The 22,620-nt window shown below is 40.8% G+C and overlaps 1 protein-coding gene across 2 annotated transcripts in view; it reads left to right on the forward strand.

Annotated features, from left to right (window-relative positions):
- The window catches only part of nkain2 (sodium/potassium transporting ATPase interacting 2), a 74,948-nt gene that overhangs the window by 33,134 nt on the left and 19,194 nt on the right, over positions 1-22,620 (forward strand). For both annotated transcript variants that reach the window (XM_025056935.1, XM_025056934.1), the window contains exons 3-5: positions 5,664-5,801; positions 6,522-6,602; positions 20,449-20,649. In XM_025056935.1, coding sequence (XP_024912703.1) covers positions 5,664-5,801; positions 6,522-6,602; positions 20,449-20,649 — 420 coding nt within the window. The remainder of the gene's footprint in view (positions 1-5,663; positions 5,802-6,521; positions 6,603-20,448; positions 20,650-22,620) is intronic.

Genomic DNA, 22,620 nt, shown 5'->3' on the forward strand with positions numbered 1-22,620 from the left:
TTGTGTAGTCTATCTATAGCTGACTGACTCTGGGCTTTATGGCTTTCACTGATACCACTGAATAGGATGTGATGACAGTGAGTGGGCCCGGACTGAGGAAATAGGATATTAAATGGAGACATTTTCACCTTTTGGTCATCAGTGTCTCCTTCCATTTCTAAATTTCCTTTTTCACCATTTACTCCCACTCTTTTCCTCTCTCTCTTTCATTCTCTCGCCCCCCCTCTCTCTCCTCCTTTTCTTCCTACATCCTTTTATCATTTCCTCTTTCGCTTTGCCCACCCGATCTTCCCACCGTCTTTCCTCTCTCTCGGAGCCCTAAGTAGCCACAAATGGCTCCTAATAGCCTCCAATGGAGATGAATTGATCGTTGTGTGAACTGAATCGATAGCAGATTGCTTTTGCTGTACACAGCGGGACACAGCACCGGCAGGTGGTCTTAATTAAGTTAACAGTAAGCTACGATTGCTTAGGAGTTTTATTAGGACAATAAAACTTTATGATGATTACAGAGACAGCAAAAAAATATGGTTTAGGAGTCAAAGCCAAGGAGCTAAAAGAGGCTTTTATTCACCTCAATGTGTGTCTTTATCAGGAAGTTGTGACGTTCACTGTCTGACTCAAACGCTTCGCCTCTCCCTCCCTGTACTTGTTTTTTCCCTCCCCTCCGTTGCCGCTTGTTTACATCTCCACCCTTCTGCCACGTCTTCCTTCAGCCTCTGCTCACTAACCGTCTCCCTCGCCCCGTCTAACCTCGGCTCCCTCCCCATCCCTCCCTTTCTGTCGTCTATAATGGGATGAGCAACAGAATTGATCAGCAGTTTTTTAAAGGTCACACCACCAGGAGAAAACTCTCAGCCATAGCATGGAGAGGGTGAGGGAGGAAAGGATGAGACTTAGAATGGAGAGAGGCGAAGAAGATATAGACTAAGGGAATGTCACAAAGGCTTACAGCTGATGGTGAATGATGGAGATGGTGCAAATGATGGGCATGGAGAAGATCATTATGAGCGGCCCGCTGAGAAACGGAGCAATGGAAGTGAGATGTGTAGCAGTTCATACCAAATACAGTGGCTACAGACAGTGTCTCCACACCCCTGTAAAAATGCAAAACGCTTTTCTTATTTCTCTTCTATTTTTGTTTTGTTACAGCTCTCAGTCTTTCTGGGTCGGAGTCTGTCAGTATGGTGCATCTCGACTTGGTAGTTTGTGCCCACTCACTCTCACAAAGCTTTCCAAATGACTCAGATTATAAAGCATCTCCTGTGTTAATGCATGCTTCAGGTTGTTTTACCGGACTAAGGACTAGTCGCTGACAAGGTCATTGAAACAATATGTGAAATGTTAGCGCCATTCATGTGATATCAGTGTTGTCTGGACATTGCATTAGGTGTTGTTGCAGTTTCTCTTTCTTTCTTTTTTTTTACTTTTTCATCAAGTTTGTTTGGAGGTCAAGTTCTAGGTGTTGTGATTTGACCTTTATCTTTTCAGTGATCCTTTGTTAACTCCTGTGTAGAACTTGGCTATAACTGTATGGAACCTGACCTAGTGTGATTTTTTTTTTTTTTTTTACATATGTATTTGGCTAATGTTCACCAGTCAAAACAAGCACATTATTGGATCCGTGTGTTCTGTCAAAACTTCTGCAGTGAAACATCCTGGTGTTCTTTTTAACTTGTTTCCTAACTGTGCAGTTTGTAGTGTTTGTATTTCTACTGAAGAGGGAAGGTGTGTTATTATTGGGAATGAATGAGAGCACAAAGACGGAGCGCTGACAATGAGGAGTGGAAGATGAAGGATGTACAGGAGACAATAAGAAGGTCAGACAAGATTAGCAGAGTGAGAAGAGAGTGGGCGTGAGGGGAGAGAAGGTAACGACGTAGGCGTTGAGAGACAGACTGGCAGTTGATAAGACACTTCTGTCACTTCTGGACTTGTCATCTTCTTCTCCTTCCTTGGTAACAGTCAGATCTTAATCACCTCTCCATGTCTTCGGTCGCTCTCATCAGATATCTCCAGGCAGCCTTGGTTTGTCTCTCACCATCTTTTTTCCTCCCACTTCTCTGTCCTCGTCATGTGTCTGAGATAAAAAGGACACATTTATCGTTCTGCCGCTGCGTCTCATAATAGTCACACGGTGCAGCTGTCCTTCTGGAATTATTCTGTAATCATATCATTCTTTCATTTCATTATCAAATAGATGGAATTCTCTCTGAGATTTCAAATAGTTCTATCTTTTCAACTTTCTCTCTTCAATATATTTTCTGTGTCAGAGACGGAGTGTTTTTTTTACATATTTTTTCAAGTTTCATTCTTTAGCAACAGTAAAGAAAGGTTGTTTTTTTTCTGTTTTTGCATTTGATTTGATTGATTCAAACAACAGTTTCTCCAGAGATAAAGACAAAGCTGTGGTAAAGAAAGATCAATATATAAGTAGAATTGGATTACCGTTCATTTTGGACCCTGACAGTTTTCTTAGCAGGCTACAAAAATAAACTAAATATAATTTGGGGGGTTGGCTGTGAGAATGGGCAACATGACAGTGATGGATGCACTGTAGCTCCAAAGTCAGTCCCTCGGCTAAGTGCCGCATTTCTGAAATCCATGCTAACAGGAGCACCAGCATCAGTCCATGCTAACAAAGCACAGGAAAGAATACACATGCCTGTGTTTCCCTAAGGAATACTGTACTGGCTGTTGATTGACAGGAGGCTTAAACTTGTTTTCATACACCTATACATACACACACACAACCACAGGATGCCATTTGCCTGCTTAGCTCCTTTTAAAACATTTGTGTCAAAACCGAGTATTTTCCCTTTCCTGGAATAATCTGTTTTCTTCCAAAAAGGCTATAAAATGTAAATGTGTCATTCTATTATGTTTGTATTACTTTATCTGTCAAGCAAAGGGTCGCAGTGCAGGTTTTCACCGACAAATATAAAAAAAATATTTATGAACTGACACCTGTAGTTGTTTTTTTCCAAAAACCCTTAGTTGTCAAAGTGTTGAATTTTTGGGGGGACAAATTATACTGCATCGAAAAGTGCTGTGTACTTTTTGGCTCATCCTGCTGTAGACCAGAGCAACGTAATGATTTGTGGTCCTGGATGTTTGATTCTCCTCTTCACAGTGTGCAAGAAATATGCAGTAAAAAGTAAAGCTAATCCTTTGTCATTTCTGCAATATTAGCTTTGGATCAATCAGACTAAAAGATGTTGACGTCTTCTTGAGGCACATGAGACACAGCTTTCATAACATATTTCCTTGCAGAACAAAACACATGATAACTAATAAGTTTTCTGTCTACTGGTGGCTGCACAGCGCACCACCACAGACGTAAAGACAGAAAAGCCGAGCGTGAACATGCCTCCGCCGCAGTGCTTTAAGCAGAGGAAATGAAATGAGCAGGGCTGTCAGGAGCATCAAAGCCTGCAGCAGCAAATCCCAGGAGACCACAGTAGCCAGGCTGAAACTGCACCTGCACGACGATGAATCTGTCATCAGCGGCAGATATCACACAACTGCCATGTCTGCTAACGTGGCTGATGCTAGTCTGTGCACCAGTGGAGCATGTTTCTCCACCAAAGGGTCAGAGCTGTTTAACCGCTGATTCTAAGGTTCTGTCCTATCAGAGGAAGCATTATGGTTCTCATCAGGTGAACTCAGTGATGTACCTATAATGGATGGATGTACAGATGCAGATGAGGTTGGAGGTTTTTCCGTTGCCCAGTGAGTTGAGAACTTCACCTGGCATGATAATGTAGTGTGAAGGTACAAATGGTCTTGTGCTGAATATTGTTTACTGGCTTGGCTCCATATTCATCTGGAGCAGAAGACCTTAAAGTGTGTGTCAGTACCGCTGACTGACCATTAGGGTTCTGTTGTGTAATAACCGAGAGAGATAAATATGGTTGTCGCCATTGACGTACAAACAAATTGTGGCCCCGCTTATGTTTGTGTGATTTATTGTGCATTATTTGGGGAGCGTGTGTGTGAGTGTGTGTGTGTCCCAGCTGGAGTGAAGACTGTTTATATTATTGGTGATGGAAAAGGGCCCCCAAAGGGCCCCAGTAATGGACTGGGAGGCCCCTGACTTCTTATAATGGCCTGTGCTGGTCTGTGTGTTTGTGAGGGAGGCAGCGCTGAAGCACCATATAATTACCAATGGGAGGACACGTTTTACATAATAAACTGAGGGAGACAAAAGAAACACACACGCAGGCACATTCAGAGACGGAGCTCATCAAAGACAAAGCAACACAACGTCTGTGTCTCAATCACACACACTCTCACACCCACATTGTGTTGCCAGCTGGGACCAGTGTCTCCAGTAACAGCAGGTGCTGTCAAGTGCAAGCACAGCAGACCTGCCCTGACACGGGCAAACTAACACACGAACACACAGGCGGGGGGTGGGGGGGCAAATGCACATGCGTCGGTACTTCACAGCCTTCACGTGAGACACTTTTCATGTAAATGTCATACACGCCGACTCGTTTCCTATAGGGTGATACATTGTATGTGTATGTGTGTTTTTATGTGTGTGCGTGGCTTTTTGTTGTGCCGTAGTGTTGCCATATGGTCGCACATTAAAGTCAGCTATTGACTGTGCATGTGTGTAGGTGTGTGTGTGTGTAGGAAGAGAAATACAAAGTATGGCAAAAAGAAAGTAAAGCCCTTTATTCCAAATGGAAAACTGTTGCTCTGTCTTTCCTCACACAGGAGTACGATAGCTGTGGTCCAAGGCTTCACACTATTGGGGTCAGCTTTAGTGTTAATATATTTAGCCGTGTTGTATCATACGCGGTGCTGACTTCATTAACTATCTCAGCATGAAGTGCTGGAGCCTGAATGATAATAATATCTCACACACTCACAGGGAGAGTGAAATATAAAGGGGAGGCTGAGAGTGTGAGAGCCCTGGGATCCTGACACAAACGCATGGATAACTGATTAGATTTTATTTCCATCACGATTAGGGAGCAAATTGTAAATACACCCTCTCTAACTCAGTGACTAATTAGTTTTGCTATGAATTGTAAATTTGGCTCATTTAGGCATGCGGTGATTAGCCAATTACTCAACTATTAATCAATTGCTCGCTCATCTGATAATTAACTCCTTAGATTTAGATAAGATAGAATTAACAAGTTGACTGATTTTTGATTTGTGCATATCTTTTTTTTTTGGCTTGTATATCTGTGTATGGACCCAATAGAAGGATTATTCAATATTTGTTTTTGTGTGCATCTCTAAAGTGCATTGTTGTGGTTTTATTTCTATATTGCTAACTTTTGTTTATTTCTGATTTAATTAATATTTACTTATTTTTTAATCTCTTTAATTCAGATGGGTATTTTTTGCCATTGTGGCAGTTTCTGCTTTAACCTTTAGATATCATGATGCAATGCTATAGCAATTTATTGTCTGACCTTTAATATGTTTGCTATTGTTACTGTAGCACTTTTAAGTAAAGGATTACACTCCTGGTATGAAAAGACTGAGAAAATGTGAGAAAATAATCATGTCCCTTCTGTGGCTTAGATTGAACTGCATCCATTCGATGATTTTAACTCTGTGTATCGTTAGCTTCAAGTGTTGTTATCAAAGTTAAAAACTCATTTTAAATGCCCTAAATGTTTTCCCCTGTCTCTTTCCAGGTCAGTATATTGGAGCGTCAGGTGCTTGATTTCCTGGGATATCAGTGGGCTCCCATTTTGACCAACTTCATCCACGTCATCGTCGTTATCTTGGGCCTTTTTGGCACAATTCAGTTCAGGCCTAGATACGTCACAGGGGTAAGTTAATATAAGAACACACATGCCCATGCAAGGACACACACACACACACACATATATATATATATATATATACTCATACATGTACTGTAGGCTGAACAGCAACGTATTTCACATGTCGCTAGATCTTTGTAAACATTGTAGACATATCCTTATAGAAAATCAAAAAGCTAAAGCTGTGATTTATAGGAAAGTCTTTCGTCCCCACGGCTACTGTCGATAAAATGATTTTGGTGTCACAACACATTTGGGGGTTTTCATTGTGCCTGCAGGGCCTGACATTGCCCACTGACTCCTGCTAAAGACCTACTTATACACACACGCATGCGCACACACACACACACATGCACACACAGCCACAGACCGAAAAGTAAGAGAGAGAGGATCCACTTAATTGCAAGCAATAAAAAATTAATCAAATCAATTCCGCTTTCATTCATTCCTTCCTGTTCTCTCCCTCTGCACACACACTTTTACTTCTACAATCCATTTTCTCCTCCTGTCTGCTTCGATTCAGGTGATTGTTTGCTATCTTCACCATTGTTTTTTGTCTTTTCTGCATCCTAACATCATCAGAAGTGAAGCCTCCCTCTATCTTCTTCCTCCGTCTCTGAATGCACAACTCGAACATGCTTTTATAATCAGGCAAACGCCTGTCAAACCTTGTCTGCCTCTTACTTTCCTTTATCTGTCTCTCTTTATCTCTGTGTCTCCTGGCAGTACGCAGCCTGGCTCGTGGCGTGGATGACCTGGAATGTTTTTATCATCTGTTTTTACCTGGAGGTTGGGGATCTGTCTAAAGTAAGAAAAAAGACATTCTTGATGTTCTTGTATGCTTGCTTGCTGAGCGCGTGCCGGGCGGCAACCTCTCGAGGGATTTATGGGGATTGATCCAACCCTATTCTTTTATTTCTTCTCTAGTCACAAAAAGCCTTTTTAAAATCAAATAATCACAGAAATTATCTGCGTTCCCAAGAATCCTTTTATTATATAAAAAAACAATGAACTGCTCTCCACTGATTCCATTCCCCCTTATTACCACAAATACAAGAAGTATAGTTTATTATGAATCACTTCCACCCACGCCGTTTTCTGAAACCCGTGGTGTATTTCTTCTAAAAAGTATAAAACATTTACAGTATCTAAAAAAACAAAACAACTTCTTGCTCTTATTGCAATGTCTGATTGTTTTTTTTTTTCGTTTGTTTTTTTTTAGAATTTCCTTTATGACAATTTTGACATTTACTGTAAACTAACTGTTTTAGACATGTTTTTAAAAAAGCAATTACCGAGTCTGCTCAGGTCAGCAGGTAAGTGTTCTAAGTGTTTTTGTGTGCTATTTATGAAATCATAATGTCTGCTTCTAACAACTAAAAAACATATATTTCTAGTTCAGTAGAGCTCCTAAAATATTCTGTGTTGCAGTTGTCAGGTAGAGTATCAGGAGGCCTGCTCAGCTTTCTTGCTAACATCTCAGAACACTACTTTGACCATGAATCGCCTAATTGTGATTCTCAAGCTCACTAGAAATTGGTGCTTTTGTTGTAGGTGCTATAATTGTCTGGTCATGTGGACCGTTAGCTTGTTGGAGGAATAGGGGCTTCTTTTATGGATGGGGCAAACAATGATGTGGAGTTAGTCTGTGCCAATAGCACCCTCTGCTGGAGCATGCATTAGTCTATGACTTACTAAAATATGATTCTGACCTAGATAGTTGAACTTTTTACCCCATGTTTAGGCTGGTATTCTACCCTAAATAAGGAGTAACAGTCCTGCTGTGTGTTAGTTGAACTATTGGTACTGGGAAGAAGACCGCTTTACCATACACTTTGCATCATCCCCAGCAGATATTCCCTGCACATGCTTTAAATCTGAAATGAGAGTGAGTGCGTGAGAGAGGGTGAGAGAGAGAGCGAGAGAGCATACTTACTTTAAATTAGCTGTAAGAATGGAAGCCTGAGCCTGAAGCCTCAATTCAGTTACCCCGCACTTAATAGCTGCATCTCACTTGACTGTTGCTGCTCTTGCTCTGCTGTCCTCCTGAACCCATTGAGAGCAGTGATGTTCATAAGGAGAGAGATGCCCAGAATTTGAAAAACGTCGAGGTTATAATGCCGAGATATCTGCATTTGTAGATAAGAGCTTTGAGCCGTCTCTTAGCCGTGCTGGATTTCAGGGCACCGTGGGGTTTTTAAAAACATTTGTGACATTTGGTTTACATTTACAACTGTCTCGTTCTGCCTTTAGAGACAGAGACACCATCTCCACAGCTCTACGTCTCTGTACCTCTGGGTTTCTCCGAGACAAGGTTGTCCACATCATCAGCAGCAAGACAGTTGATCCCACAGGAGAATTTGGCCATGAAACATTTACCAATTATGCTATGTTTTTGGTTTGGAAAATATTGGCTGAAAATAGTTCTCTGGGCCATTAAAATGGGTTTAATAAGTGATTTATATGAGGATAGTTCCATTTATTCTTTGTGGTAATCCTTACCTTTGCCAGGAAAGGCATCTAAGTTATTACTGCAGCAAACTGTGACGTGAACTACAACTGTGGCAACCACTAATGAAGTTGTTACCGGAGAAGGCTGCTAGAAAAGATATTTTGAATTTTGAAATCAAGCGTTGTTCCTGGTAACTCAAACATTTTAATTGAGCCAATCAGTGCCTCTGTAAACAGAAGAAATCAGTTGCTGTGAGTGCTGATTGTGACTGATTACAGTCTGTGGCGTTGTGTTTTTAAAATGCAGTCTTCCTGTTACAGTGTGCAGTTAATTTCTCACTCTGTTGAATATTTATGTCTCTTACTCTGCCTGGGCTCTGGCCATGAATCACAAAAACATGTAGTTATAGCTGTGTATTATCACCAAGGCCCCAACTTCATCCTTTTCTCTGTGTTGTTAGTCTTTATTAAAGCTACTTTGGACTTTTTGGTTCATCTAGCAGCTGTGCTCTCCGCTCATTTACTGTTTCACACAGTCGTTTCTTACCTGTCTGCTTTTAGTGTAGAGTTCCACACACAGCTGCACTCTGAGCCTTGTTAAATCTTGTTGCTATCCAGACTCTTGTTTGTTTTCCTCTTGTCCTTCTTTCTGGAAATCTGCACATCCACTTATCTTTCAATTTAATGATATTTATATCCACCGCTGGCCTAAAGAGAAAAAAACAAAACAAAAACAGCTGGTGCAGCTGAGGAGTGACGTGTGGATTATGTTTGTATCACACTGTAAATATGTGCCATTTCTATTACTGAAAATGAGCAGGGAAACATCTGGAAATGCAACACAACAGTTGCATTTCCAGATGCAATCAAGACTTATGACGTGGTGCAAACGTGTCTGCAGAAAATGTCACCTGTTTACGTGGGAAAACCCAGTTTTGAACCTATTAGCTTCCCTCGTCACTGCAGCCGCTCTGCAACACAGATGACTAAGTAACTGCTGACCAATTACGGGGAAACATGCTGCCACACCTAACAGCTTGTATTTATGACCAGAGCAGTTTGTGTGCACTCAACCCAAGGGCACGTCAACCTTGACCTAGTTACTGATGGAGAAGTGAGCCACACATGCCCCTGTCTGTTCCCCTCCAGCTATTGTTTGAGATATGAATCCATCACCTGCCTTTTTAAGGCCTGTTGACGAACCTGGAGGCTGTTGTGAGTGAATGAGTTCAGAAAGATGCAGCGAAAGCTGGTCACAAAACAAGTGGCTTGTGGATTATTCAGTATCTGATTTCTGAGTGACACGGAGGACTCCGAACCTTTTAGCATTTAAATTACCTACAAATGACAATAATGTAGAAATTCTTCAAGTTACTCCATTGGTTGTGCTAGTTGTTGTCCAACAACATATCTGAACGTTTATTTGCGACTGTTGGTCTACATGTCGCTGTGACTTTGGATTTAAAACTGAAGCTTTTGATTTAGTTTTTTTTTTTTACATTTTCAAATTCTAAAGCAGCTGGAACAAAGTCACATAAAAGCAGCATGTGCTGGTGCTGAGCTTCCTGAAAGAAGGAAAATAACATAATTAACTGCAGTTGTCACCAAGGAGCTAGTACAGAGGTGAGGAAATGACTATATTCCAGAGACGCATCAGGTTATTTAAAGGACAGCAGGTCACATAAAAAAACATCAGTGCTTAAACCTGACCTTTTTTGGCTGGTAGCTGATAGGGCTAATGATGTGTGCGGCACGATTCAGGGAATTCTATTATTTTTACTTTTTCTTGCTCCATTTTGCTGCCATCACCACTGTATTTATTACTTCTCTGCCTATAATAATTTTCTTCTTGTTGTTCCGAGAAGTGCCATGTGAATTTGCTCAGTGATTTTCTCTCCCTCACGCCTCCCTTTTTATTTATTTTCTCCCTCAGTACTTTAACTCTCGAGCCTTGTGGAAATGTGACTCCATCACTGTTTATTTATGGTCAATTCATAGTGCAGGCATTAATGTGGCAGCCATTATGCTGTGTCAATTTCACACAATGTTCCAGCAGCTCAGTTCATTACTTAAAGGTAACAGAATAGAAGTGGTTAAAAGCTCTGTTTTTTTAATACTAATATCTAAATGTTTGTGTGCAGGAAAAATAAAATCACCCACCCATTGATTAATACTATGTCAGTGACTCTGACTTGCTCTGCGGCATTACTGTAATTTTCTGTGTTTACACCTAATATTATCCTTATATCCAGACTGAGCAGCTCGGCTGCCAACGCGACGAGGCCATTAGAACAACAACAAACGGTGTAATTACATTTCAAGAACTTAAACTTTTGTAGGCAAAGGCACCATATTGATCTAATTTAAAGTGTGCGAGAACAGTGTCAGTTCAACTGTGCTGAACACCTCGTAGAGTGGCTTAGATTAGAAGTGTAAAGGTTTGCCAGACACCTGTGGCATTTCCTCCTGATAAGGCTGGAACACCCAGGACAGTGAGGGGGAGAGATGGCAGAGACAGTCAAGACTTGAAATGTGTCAGAAAATGTGTCAGCGCCGTTTGAGGTCCATAAGTCAGACAGGCAGATGGACTCATGCCGGAGCAAGTCGCCCTTGAGGTAATGGTGAAGTGATTTTAATGCACCATCATGATGTTGACTTAACGAGACACGGTGATGAGCGTGACGGTGATGAGTCACTGACACACACACACACACACATAGGTTTTTATCTGAAAAGTTTGCTGTTTGTCACTTTTTTTTTTAACTTGACTGTTAGCTCCTGTGATTAGAAACGGCAGGAGTCTCTGTTCTAGACTTTTAGCCGGTTCTTGTGAGTAGATTGTTCTTGTCATTTGCCACATCGTGCAGTTGTTTCCATCATCCACAATTTACATTTTCTACCTCATTTGCCAATTCACAGCTTGAGCTAAATTAAACACTTTACTCCGACGGTCATTAATCAAATGTCACCAGTTGATTCCATCCCATTTGACTGTTTTATAACAACAACAACAGTTATTTCAGGATGAAAATGTCAACGTTAATAAAGAAAAAAAAAAACTATGGAGTTCTAAATTGTGTTCATAGCCTCCCATACATTTCAGTTTTACAGAATGGCAGGACAGGAATAAACTGCAATGAAATGCTTGTCAGTTGGCTCAACAGCTTGTGAAAAGCCTTCCACCTTCCCATTTTTTAAATTCGGTGTGACAGTGTCTAAAATAATTTTTGCAACTTTCAGGAATTTGACAGTTTGTCGAGCCTGTTCACACGAGGCACTGGTCAGGTGTGTGGGGCTGTTACAGTCGCCTCTACATGGACTTCAGCCATTACAGTGTGCATTCTGATTTCACATGTACACTTCTGTTACTGATGAGAACAGAAACATGGTCTGAAAAAAAAATCATTTGAAACACGCTGGGTTCGAGTATTAAAATGTGCTAAATATTTGTGTGTTTGTGTGTGTGTGTCATGATGTGAAAACACTTCTGATGCATTACCACTTTACCACCATTACATTTCTAAAAGTTTTATTAATGTTTTTATTGTTCCAAGTGACCAACGCGGCTTAAGTAGCGTGACCACCAAAAGAGAGGGAAGTTTTATATTATAGTTATATCGTCCTACTCCTCTGATCAGTACTACTCATGTACAGCTCCACAGTACAGTATGTACTGGAACTTACCTTTAGTGCTTGATAACTCCATCATATCAGGCTTGCTCGTCTGCTCTTTAATGTGGAGCTGGTGGGACTTTCTATTAAAAGTTTATCTCTCGCCGCTGTATGGCTGCTGTACAGCCACAGTCAGGAGAGATGAAACGAACATCCCACCATGGCAGGAATATGAACTTTAGCCAAAGATATACTGTAAACCATATATTTGCCTGACACACTCCCACTCTGCCTGCCACTCACCGCTGCACCATCTAATATAGCAGCAGTGTCATGGAATGACTCTTTATAAATATTTCTAATGTTCCCCTGCTGACACGTTGGGAAGGGAAGCCTGTGGAGAGAGGGAGAGAGAGCTGTCACTGCGCTGCCGACACACAGAAGACACACTCACAGAGTGGCGTCAACTTTCACACATGCAGTCCCAGGCAGCTCACTGTCACTGGTCCACTCTGTCATATAAAAGACGGAGCCACCTACAGGGTGCCAGATGACACGCAGGAACAGACACGTGGATATACGCAGACGTCAGTCATTAGCTAAGGCGGTGGGTGCAGTGTGTGAAAGTCATCCTCGGTACGCCGCAGCGGGTCTAAGTATCTGTGCTGGGAAGTACATGTGCGTGCAGTACTCTATGTTGTCTGTTTGCCAGCGTTCGGAGAAGCTGTCATTCATCACCATCCTGAGAAAACCCACGGACACATGTCTGAGTGTGTGCGCAGCATGGCTTCCAAAGATGACATTCCGCATCTAACATCTGTCCACTTGTGTATTGTCAGTCCACAAACACAGCAGTGCTGCAGCAGAGGAAGGAGACAAAAAAGTGACAAAACTAGAGGATACTGAAGGATTGAGGTTAGAGAAGTGACGTGTGAGGAATTAAACAGGGAGACGGTGTGACCGGTCCACATTCAGGCAGAAGCTTCTGGTGTATCTAGTTATACAAACCTGATTAAACACAAATCTTTGTCCACATGGAAACACAAAAAAATGCATGTCATTGGTGGTAATATAACAGTATTGACAGATGGTTAAAGATCGCTGACCAGAGCGTTCTCTGTTTTTTAAGTAGTTAGAAAAAAAAATTGAAAACCTTTCATAAATACATTAAAAGCAACCGTGAAGAAAACAAGAGTGGTCTTTTTTAAACCTCTTTACTTTAGTTAAAAGCCGGTGAATTCTACACAGACTGCAGCCTTTTCATAGAATTTTCACTCAAGCTAGTGAAAAGAGTGAGGCACCAAGATGTTAGGAAACAAAAGTATCTTCGACAAATTGTGTTTGTACGACTGAGTCTCATTCTGGCAGAAATCTTAACTGATTAAATATTGTATCCTTGGTAAAAGACAACAGTCTCTAGTCTTTCTCTGAATGTATTGTGAACAAAGAGCCTGGTTTGTTGAGGCGTTTTTTGTTCACAATTCACATGAGATGCTGCTAATTGGTATCTGCTAAAACTGTTTTTATTTAGACATGAAATAGGTGAAATTAAACAGCGTTTTGTCTTAAAGAGCTAACAATGACACTCAGTATCAGTGAGTATTCCAATTATTTTACTCATATTGGTTCGTAAATGTTATTGGATCATATCCTTTATTTATCTGTATGGACAGAAGTGAGTGAGGAGAACAGTAGACTAAAGAAAGAAAGAAAAGAGAGAAAATAAAATACAGTAGATTTTGTTTTTGTTTTTCCTCCTGTGCTTTTTAATTCATTGGTCCCAAGGATTGTTGAACCAAAAAAAGGGTTAGTCCGTAGTAGAGAGGTTAAAGCCGAGCACCAAAACAAAGAATACTGAAGTGGTTGTGTCTGCAAAACTTAAGTATAACAACTTCATACTGTGGAAACTTATTCAAAGTGTGATGTCATGTGGTTACACAATTTCAACTTTGGTTTAAAAAACATATGTCTGACTGGGTTTTAAAGAGAAAATATCAATGCAGTCGAAGTCAAGGAGAAACTGCAGAAGGACGCCGTGTGTGTGAAGACTTTTACCTTCAACAGGGGCAGAGAAGACGCAGAAAAGACGAGGAAGAGTTACACATCCCCTCAGGAAGTCAGCATGGTTTATCTTATAAAAAGAAAACAAATCCAGATCAATTTCTTGCTGTTATCAATAGTCTTTTTTTTAAATCCTGTGAGCTTTGCCTCAGGATGAAAAACCATGACAGTAAATCAAACTGCAAACCATCCAATTCATCCTGAAATGAAGCTTTAAAAAACAGATTGCCAGGGTGAGTCAGAATGCTAATAGTCACTTCATTTGACTCCTCTCAGTGTTCACTCACGGCAGACTCCGACGATGAATGAGTGGATCCCACACATTTCATCACAGACGCTGCGCTTGAAACCTCCACCCTGATCCTCGGCGTTTATACGTCAACTCTGACTGCACTTAATCAGTGAATGCATTCGTTCAAATCATGGCACGAAACTTGCTGTGTTCCTGCTCGGCGTGCCTCCGGTGGGAATACTTAGAAGTGCATATTTTTTATACATAATCCTTGAGCTGTTATCACACGTGATTTTATTTTTATTTTTTTCTGACGATTCATTGTCTCTGTGGCATTTCATGGACAAGGACAAGAGAGACACACTTTACAGGTGCATAAATTCAACATTGATTTCATTGACTCGACTCTTATGAACTCTTCTCCAGCTTTGAAATGTAGCTGGAATTCATTTCAATTTCAAGTGTGATTGTAATAGATAATAAGTGTGTTATTTTATTTGTTTGTTAATTCAAAATGTTTCATGAAAAGAGCCAAAAATGAAAGTCACTCAAGTCATCTTACCCTTCTGGTAAGAAAGGGAAGGTTATGTAGAAGTTTGGGTAAAAACATCTTTATTTATAAAAAGTGAAAACTCCATTTAAATTCAAACACCTCTGCAAACTCTCTGGTTTCCATTTAGTTTTTGTAGAGACTGAGGATCTCCTCCTTTCGAGTGTTACCTCTGTGATGGGAAAAATCAGAATGCTTTTGCAATGGAATGATTTGAACAGGTCCCCATTCAAATTTGGATTTAGAATTGACATTTATTCTGATTTTCAATTGGATGTCATGGAACTTTGTGACTTGCACTTCTCATCAACACTAACCCAAAATCTGTGCATACAACATTGCATCTAAAGAGAACAACCTTTACGTTCTATTTGACTGTGGTACAGTCCACGTACTGAGGTGTCTCAGCAGATGTGTAAATTAAACAAACTATAATTTCTAATTATTTCCAACAGACACTTAGAGGCGGTCCTGCTGTCACTGCATGGTCTCCAAATGACCCATAGTTTAATCAGTCTATCAGCTCACTCACCCTCCCTCCCCTCCACCACCCCCTCCCCCCTCCCATCCACCCAGCTACCCATCCATCCAACCAGCTAGCCATCCATCCAACCAGCTTTCCATCCATTCATCTGTCTATCTATCTATCTATCTATCTATCTATCTATCTATCTTGGTTAGAATTCTAAAGTTTATGTTTTGAGCAACTTTGTAATTTGTGTTCACATTGTGTGCAGTGGTTTTTTTGTTGAAGATAAAAGGCAGTGGAGAAGAGATAGAAAAACCAAAAAGGTAAAAGAAAGGCAGTGTTGTTCAGACGAGTGGCCTTTTACAATAATGAATACAAATGTGTTGTTTTTTGTCATGTCATTATTTGTCACTGTTAAACAAAACTAGGAATTCAGTTCATTTAAAGACAAACCCTATACTAATATTTAGTATTTGGCTATCAGAACAGTTGGTTTAACTCATATTGCAGTTTATATACAGTATATATTCACTGACATAATGATTTTATTATTGATATTGCATTTTCACCTTTGCATTTTTTACGACAGGGATTGGACAAAGCTACCCTGTTGTTTTTAAAATGTCATTCCGTTCCGTTTTTTCATCAGTGGACCAAAGCAAACAGCATTTCTGAGTGACTAGAGTTCTGATTTATGAAGGAATGGCCACGGGGTTTAAAAGCTCATTAACCCATCGAAAGCATGAATAAGCAAACTCCTCTCTTTAATGCAATTTTGGATCCCACCTGAGGTACGAGGGATCCCTGCAGTTTGCCTACCGACTGGAAAACAATTTGCGTGGCCAAAAAAAAAAAAAAAATCCATCCATCCAAGGCAGCTGGTTATAATGGGCGAGATGTTTTGTGTGGTTAAGGTCGGGGTCAGGGTCTACACATCTACACAAAGTATTACCATTCACTCGCACACACGTAGACACACAAGCAGTCCGAGCCAATTTGATAGGAGAAAAGTGCTTCAGGCATTATGGGTTAAGGCCTCTTCTTAAACCCCAGGGAAATCACAGCCAAACAATGTGGAGAGATGCACCGTGACTGATGATACTGATGTGAAATAACTCCCACAGAGTGGGACAGAAAGAGAGCAGAGAGAGCAAAAATAATAGAAAAGGGAATGAAGCCACTAATAGAGATAGACATTTAGTTAAATAGTGTGAAAAATGACTTTGGAGAGAAACAAGCTAATTTTGTTGGCTCTCCCTATTTTCTGCCCTTTGCTTTGATGATCTTTGTGTTTGCTGAGTGAACGGAGCTGCTGCCTTGTGAGCTGAGGTTTTCCATACCGTCTGGTAACACGAAAGTGACAGTTTTATATACTATACTTAGATACAGGGATACAGGGATACATTGTTACAAACAGGCATTTTCTGACGGTTAGCAAAGTATACTTTTTAAGCTTTTTAAGCAGATTTGTGCTTTGGCCTCAGTCTGCAGAGTTAGACTGGCTTCTTCTCCTTTACCTTACAAACAACAACATGGCGTCTTTTGATGCAATAGCAGAAGGACACGTTATATAAACAGTGACATGAATGTTTTTGAAAACTAGCATGTAGGGATGTAGAACCTGGTGAAGGATCTAAAACAGTTCCACCCTCGCGGTGTTCTTTTGCTATCAAGCGTTTGCTTCTGCCTGTAGGAGTGTATTGCCAGTGGAGGTGTGTGCCATGCTGCTTTATGTCAGCATAAAACAGGCTTTAGTGCTGTGGTGGTAGAGGCATTACAGAGTGTCAACAAAACAAGGAAGCATCCCTGCATGAAGATTTCATACGTTCACCGGCAGGTAAGGTAGGACTGAATATCTCAGAGGAACACCGTGTCACACAAGATTTTCTCAGACCTGATTTTTGGGAACAGTGACAGCACCAATGTGCAAAATGCAATGGTACATTTTCTGTGACTGAACGTCAAATCTGTTCAGCCACTTAATTTTTGATTTCACAGCCCAACTTTGTACGCTGCCTTTTTTTTCTCAGTACCATTTTCTCCAATTGTCTGTGTTTTCTAACCGTTTCTCTTCCATTTGGCAGCAGGTAGTAACTGAGGGGCATCAATCTTCCTGCGCTGACTATTAGCTCTCCAAAGGAATGACTATTCCGAGTGGTGTTTTCCCCTCCATCTCTCAGGAGTGGTAGACAAAGGAAAATAGAGAGGTGGAAAATTGAGGGGAAATTAAGAGAGAGGAGAGACGAGATAAATGTGGTAAAGAGGCGATGGGTGAGGATGAGAGGGATAGGGTGGTGAGAAAAAGGAGAGGTGGTTGATTGGAGCGTCGATAGCCGGTGGTCGGAGACAAAGACCTGAACACGTGGCTGCACCATTCTCAGAATGACACTGTGTTTATGTACAGAGAGGGAGAGTCATCCACGCAGCTTACACACGTCGTTGTTCTTGCGTGCTGCTGCACACCGAGGAGACCATTCATCACCACAAACGTTAATATCTCCAAATTATCGTGGAGCTTTGCCGTACTTCGTCCTCGTCGTCTAAATTGCTGAATAAGTTCCGCCATTTCCAAACGATGCATCAACGCCAGCGTGGAGCTGCGGTCTGCTTTATATAGCCTGTCAAAATGAACACGTTAAAGGCCTTCATTAGTTTGTGAAAATAATCTGATTACATTTTTAAACACATTTTAATGTGACACACACTACATCCAAGAATTCCACCATCCATCCATTTATTGTCGCTTTAATTCGCAGTCGATAAACACATTATTGTAGCTGTTTGCAGTAAATATACAAATGTGTGTTTCATATCCATGCAAAATACATATATTTATATGGATATGTGTGTGTGTTTATGCAGGTGTGAAATAATTTCAAAATCGGCCCTGTTGTGAATCATGTCAACATTACGACTTATTTGTTATTACAAAAATACCGCCTCCGAACCCCAACAGGGGTAAAACTGGGCTTAATTTCCACCGTGTTGTTTTTAATATCAGGTCTTTTCTATCTGGGTTGGCTGTAGGTATTGTGGTGTTAGTATTAGTTCCAAGCTATAAATCCAGCTCCTCTAGCCTCAGTGAGTACAGTGTCTTCAAACACAGATAGAGGAAGTCAGAAAAGTAGCTTTCTTTTGGTGTTTTGTTTGAGGGGTATTTGTTATTGGTGTTGATTACAACAAAGTCATTTTAGTCCAGAGTAATGAAGTTTAGAGGAGAAGAAAGTAAGGGAGAAATAGAAGTTCAGCACCGTCCAGGTACGGGTGTTTGTTTCAGCAGCTCATTAGTAGAGCGGCAACAGAATAATTATTTCTTTTTTTTTTTTAATCCACCTATGGGAGAGTTGTAAAGGCAAGAAATGAGAGCAATAAAAAGATGTAAAAGGAAGAAATAAAACAAGAAGGAAAGATTTAGACCGGGACAAGTTGCATAGACGGTCGGTGAGAGAGTGAACAATGGCGTTGAGGAGGAGAGAGAGACTTAAAGAGATTTGACTCATTAAAAAGAGAGGAGCACAACAAGGGGAGATGGCATTAATCAGACTTCTGCACTAATGAGGCATTTACTCATTACACTGAAATAGAGAGAGGCCGAGGAAGAAATGAGTGAAGAAAAAGAGGGTGTGGGCGGGTGTGGAGACAGTGAATGAGGGTCGCAGTAGACCTTAATGAAGTAGAACAGAGGGAAAATTAAGTGACAAAATTCAGCGTAGTGACAGATTGATGGATGGATGCGGTGGGAGGAGTCAGATACAGTAGTGTAAAGCTGTGTGCGTCTCTGAAGGCTCATCTAGAGCTGGTTTAAAAGGAGCATCAACTAAAAGCTTGGCCTTTGTGAGGAAAGATGAGTCATTCATAATCACCACGTGCTGACCATGTTTATAATTTGTCTGTCAGTTTATAACATTTGTCATGACATTCTCTAAACTGCTGCACTATTTTTAAAATCATAACTAAATGTGCTTTTTATGCAGTCTACCAAAGTAAAAAAATCTGTCATTATATCTTCTGAATAGTTGGCATTTATATCTAGCCCAGCCTAGCAGGAGGCTGATGGGGAAAAATTAATGTAATTTCCTAAAAGTGATAGAGTGTTTTTTGCAATAATCCAAAAGCCTTAAAACGTAAGAAGATAAGAAGCGGTTCATTTCTACTTTAAGGAAAGCCTTCTGACAGCTCAGTGTGTGTGTGTGTCAGGGTGGATTGTGTGGATGTCAAATGAATATTCCGTGGCTCTTCTTGCTAAATTGAGTTGTTAATATGTGCATTAATTAAACCACGATGACAGCCATTTCTGATTTATTGTGTAACTTTCAGGCTCCCAAAATAAAAAGTCAACACAGTGGAACTGCAGGGACGTTTGCTGGCGTGATGTCTAATTTCCACCCTGGGGGAAAAGATAATTGTTTGTTTAATCTGCAAAACAATAAAAGATTAAGTAAAAGTTGAAACATGCAAAAGGTGAAGAGTTTGCCATGAACACAGTTTGAATTCTTCAGTTGATGAGATGATTGCTGTGTCACAATATTTGTGTTTTATATAAATCTAAACCTGTCGCTCCAGAAAAGCATTTTTTCACAATAACAAACAATAAATGTCAATTTTAGGACCATTCAATTCAGTCCAATTAGACATTAGAATTATGAGAATTGTGATACACAATCCGCAAAACACACCCACATCGCTAACTGAAACATAGGTCTTTTCTTTGCTTTGCTGCTCATAGTCACATTCTGTAATTGTCATTCTTTGCTTTGTTGCTCATAGTCACATTCTGTAATTGTCATGAACTCGTTACGTTGTCTCTTCGTTTTTTTTTTAGTTTTATGACATTCTGCTGAATGAGAAAAACCCGGGGACCAGATTATAAGTGTGCGGTCTCAAAGCCCCAACAGTGACAGTTTACTCACTGACCCTTCCATGACACCACAACACTAAAGCCCATTCCTCACTGGCTGGAGGTGTTGTACAAGAGTCGTCGTTGCATGAAGGAATCCAAGCCTCCTCCACTCCTTCACTCTTTCTCCTCCTCTCACTGCCAGACCACCTCCACTCTCATTACAGCAGTCTACACGTGTGTAATTGAGGTCCCATCTGAGTAATCCCACATCATTAGGATCATACATCTGAGATCTAATTTTAGTCCTGGCCATGACTTCTCCTCCTCCTCCTTTTGCAAACACAGGAGTTATACTTAAAAATTGGTTCAATTCCTGTCCTGACGCGGAGCCTTATTTTCTGCCTTCCTGTCACTGAACTGGCTCCTCTGTCTCACCAGGACACCGACCTCGTGCTGACTTTCAACCTGTCCATGCATCGCTCCTGGTGGATGGAGAACGGCCCCGGGTGCAAGGTGACACCCATCACCCCTCCCCCCTCCTGGGCACCTGAGGACCACAGATATATATCCATATCTGGCTGTCTGCTGGATTTCCAGTACATAGAGGTGGCTCACTCTTCACTGCAGATACTCCTGGCTGTAAGTACTCGGCCTTAATAAGTACTTTCAAGTATACACTGTGGACCTCTTAGGAGTTGAATGAGGGTCTAATGTTTAAAAATGTGTGTGTTGCTGACGGCAGTGCAATCATATGAACAGAAGTTGTTTGTTTGTTGTTGTTTTTGTTTTTTGTGGTAAAATGGTGTAAGATTTATTTTCTGACAGCTAAACCGCCTACAGTGTCCCAACAGGACAGTCGCCGTAAAGACAACAGCAGATTGGTGTTGTTGATGCACACAAAAGTAGAAGTAAATCAGTAAAAGTACTATTGATTTCTTTCTTCTTTTTTTTTTTTTTTTGGATGTGAAACAAGGTTCAGAACACTGGGATTTAATTGCTCCTGAAAGATTAAACCGTTTTTGCAACTGTCACTGACACTAAATGCCAACCAGGATAGTTATATGAATGAATTCTATTATAATCCCATATTCTAAGCAGTATTTATTTGTCTCCACCAGTCGAAAAAGAAGCATGTTTACTGGAAAACTGTGTAGACTGAATCTGGAATCATCAGCGAGGAGTGTGTGTTTCAGTCTAAATCCCCTTAAGGATTAAACAGATCTGCAGAGAGGAAATGATGGAATTGTATAATCACCTTATAATTGGGTTGGCATCATGATAGTGATGCACAGATAATTAATATTTTTATTTACTTTAGCAGTTTCTGAGGATCTTCCTGAGCTCCAAGGGCAGTAGTTCTATTTCAGTCCTCACTATACAGTATATAAGCATAGTACAGAAGGTGAATCTTGGAAAAAACAAATATTACACCCACTGACTCACACACTCGTATCCACAATAAAAAAAAAAAAAAGCATTTTATTGTGCAAACGTTACGACACGTAGCCTCTAATCTGCTCTGATGTTCTAGGAATAAATAAATAAATATAGAATATTTCTCAAAGTCCGCTGTAAACAACAGTCGCTGAACCAAAAGCTACGTACAAATGGCTACTGCAATGTTTGTTTTCATGCACATTAAAAAATAATACATATTTAAACAAAACTTAAGTCGTTCTAGGGGAAAAACCTATATATGTTTTTCAGTAAGATCTGTAAGTGGGTACAGGTGTCTGTAGGGCAGATGAACTTCTCTACATTATCAATACAAGGGGTGGTGTTTGGGGGGTGCCAATCCTTAGGCTTCTGCGCTGGGAGGACATGGAGGACACAAAGCCAACCAATGCTTGCAGCGCTAACCCTCACATTTCTTTGTCGATGACAGAAAGACAGACAGTCTTGGCTAAAAATCATTGTGTTCTGCCCTGTATGGCCTGGCTCCTAAAAAGGAGCATTTTCAAAACTGTTTTTCAGAGTAGAGGTGTTGTGATATAACATGGCAAAGTTCCATTTTATGTTTAAATTTGCTTTTTGAATTTTGAATATACAGCCCTGTCCTGATTGTCGTCTTATCGCCTGGTCTTCTCGCACCGTCCCGGTGTCTCTCTGTCTGTCCACGGTGGTACTTGTAGTGTGGCTCGGTGCCATGCCACCACACAGCTCTACCACTGCTGTCTCACTGTAATTGGTGTGTGGAAACACTGTCATGAGCACACTTCCACAGTTGGACTGGTCCGGTGAATGGCTGGCCAGTCGGCTGCTCCACTGTAATTGGTGGAAATACTGTCAGGGAGCTTAATAACACATGGTCTAAGTGGTGGACAGGCGGACTAAGTGGGGTTTAGGGTTTGGGTTGGTTTGTGCTGTAAAATAACTAGTTGTGTCTTGTTACCCATCACGCACTTAGTTATACGGTAGCTGCAGTAAATAATGAGTAGATAGGAAACAGGTATGACACTCGACAGTAGTGTGTGTGTGTGAGTGAGTGAGTGAGTGGAGCTGTGCACAAAACTGCCTTTGAGTGGAAAGAATGGGAGAAAAAACAAAATTTCATTTAAGTTCATTATAGATTTAGAACAGTTGCTGGGACATTTACAGCTGTGAAGATAT

The sequence above is a fragment of the Cynoglossus semilaevis genome, chromosome 7 (genome assembly GCF_000523025.1).
Source record: "Cynoglossus semilaevis isolate Cse_v1.0 chromosome 7, Cse_v1.0, whole genome shotgun sequence".
NCBI lineage: Eukaryota > Metazoa > Chordata > Actinopteri > Pleuronectiformes > Cynoglossidae > Cynoglossus > Cynoglossus semilaevis.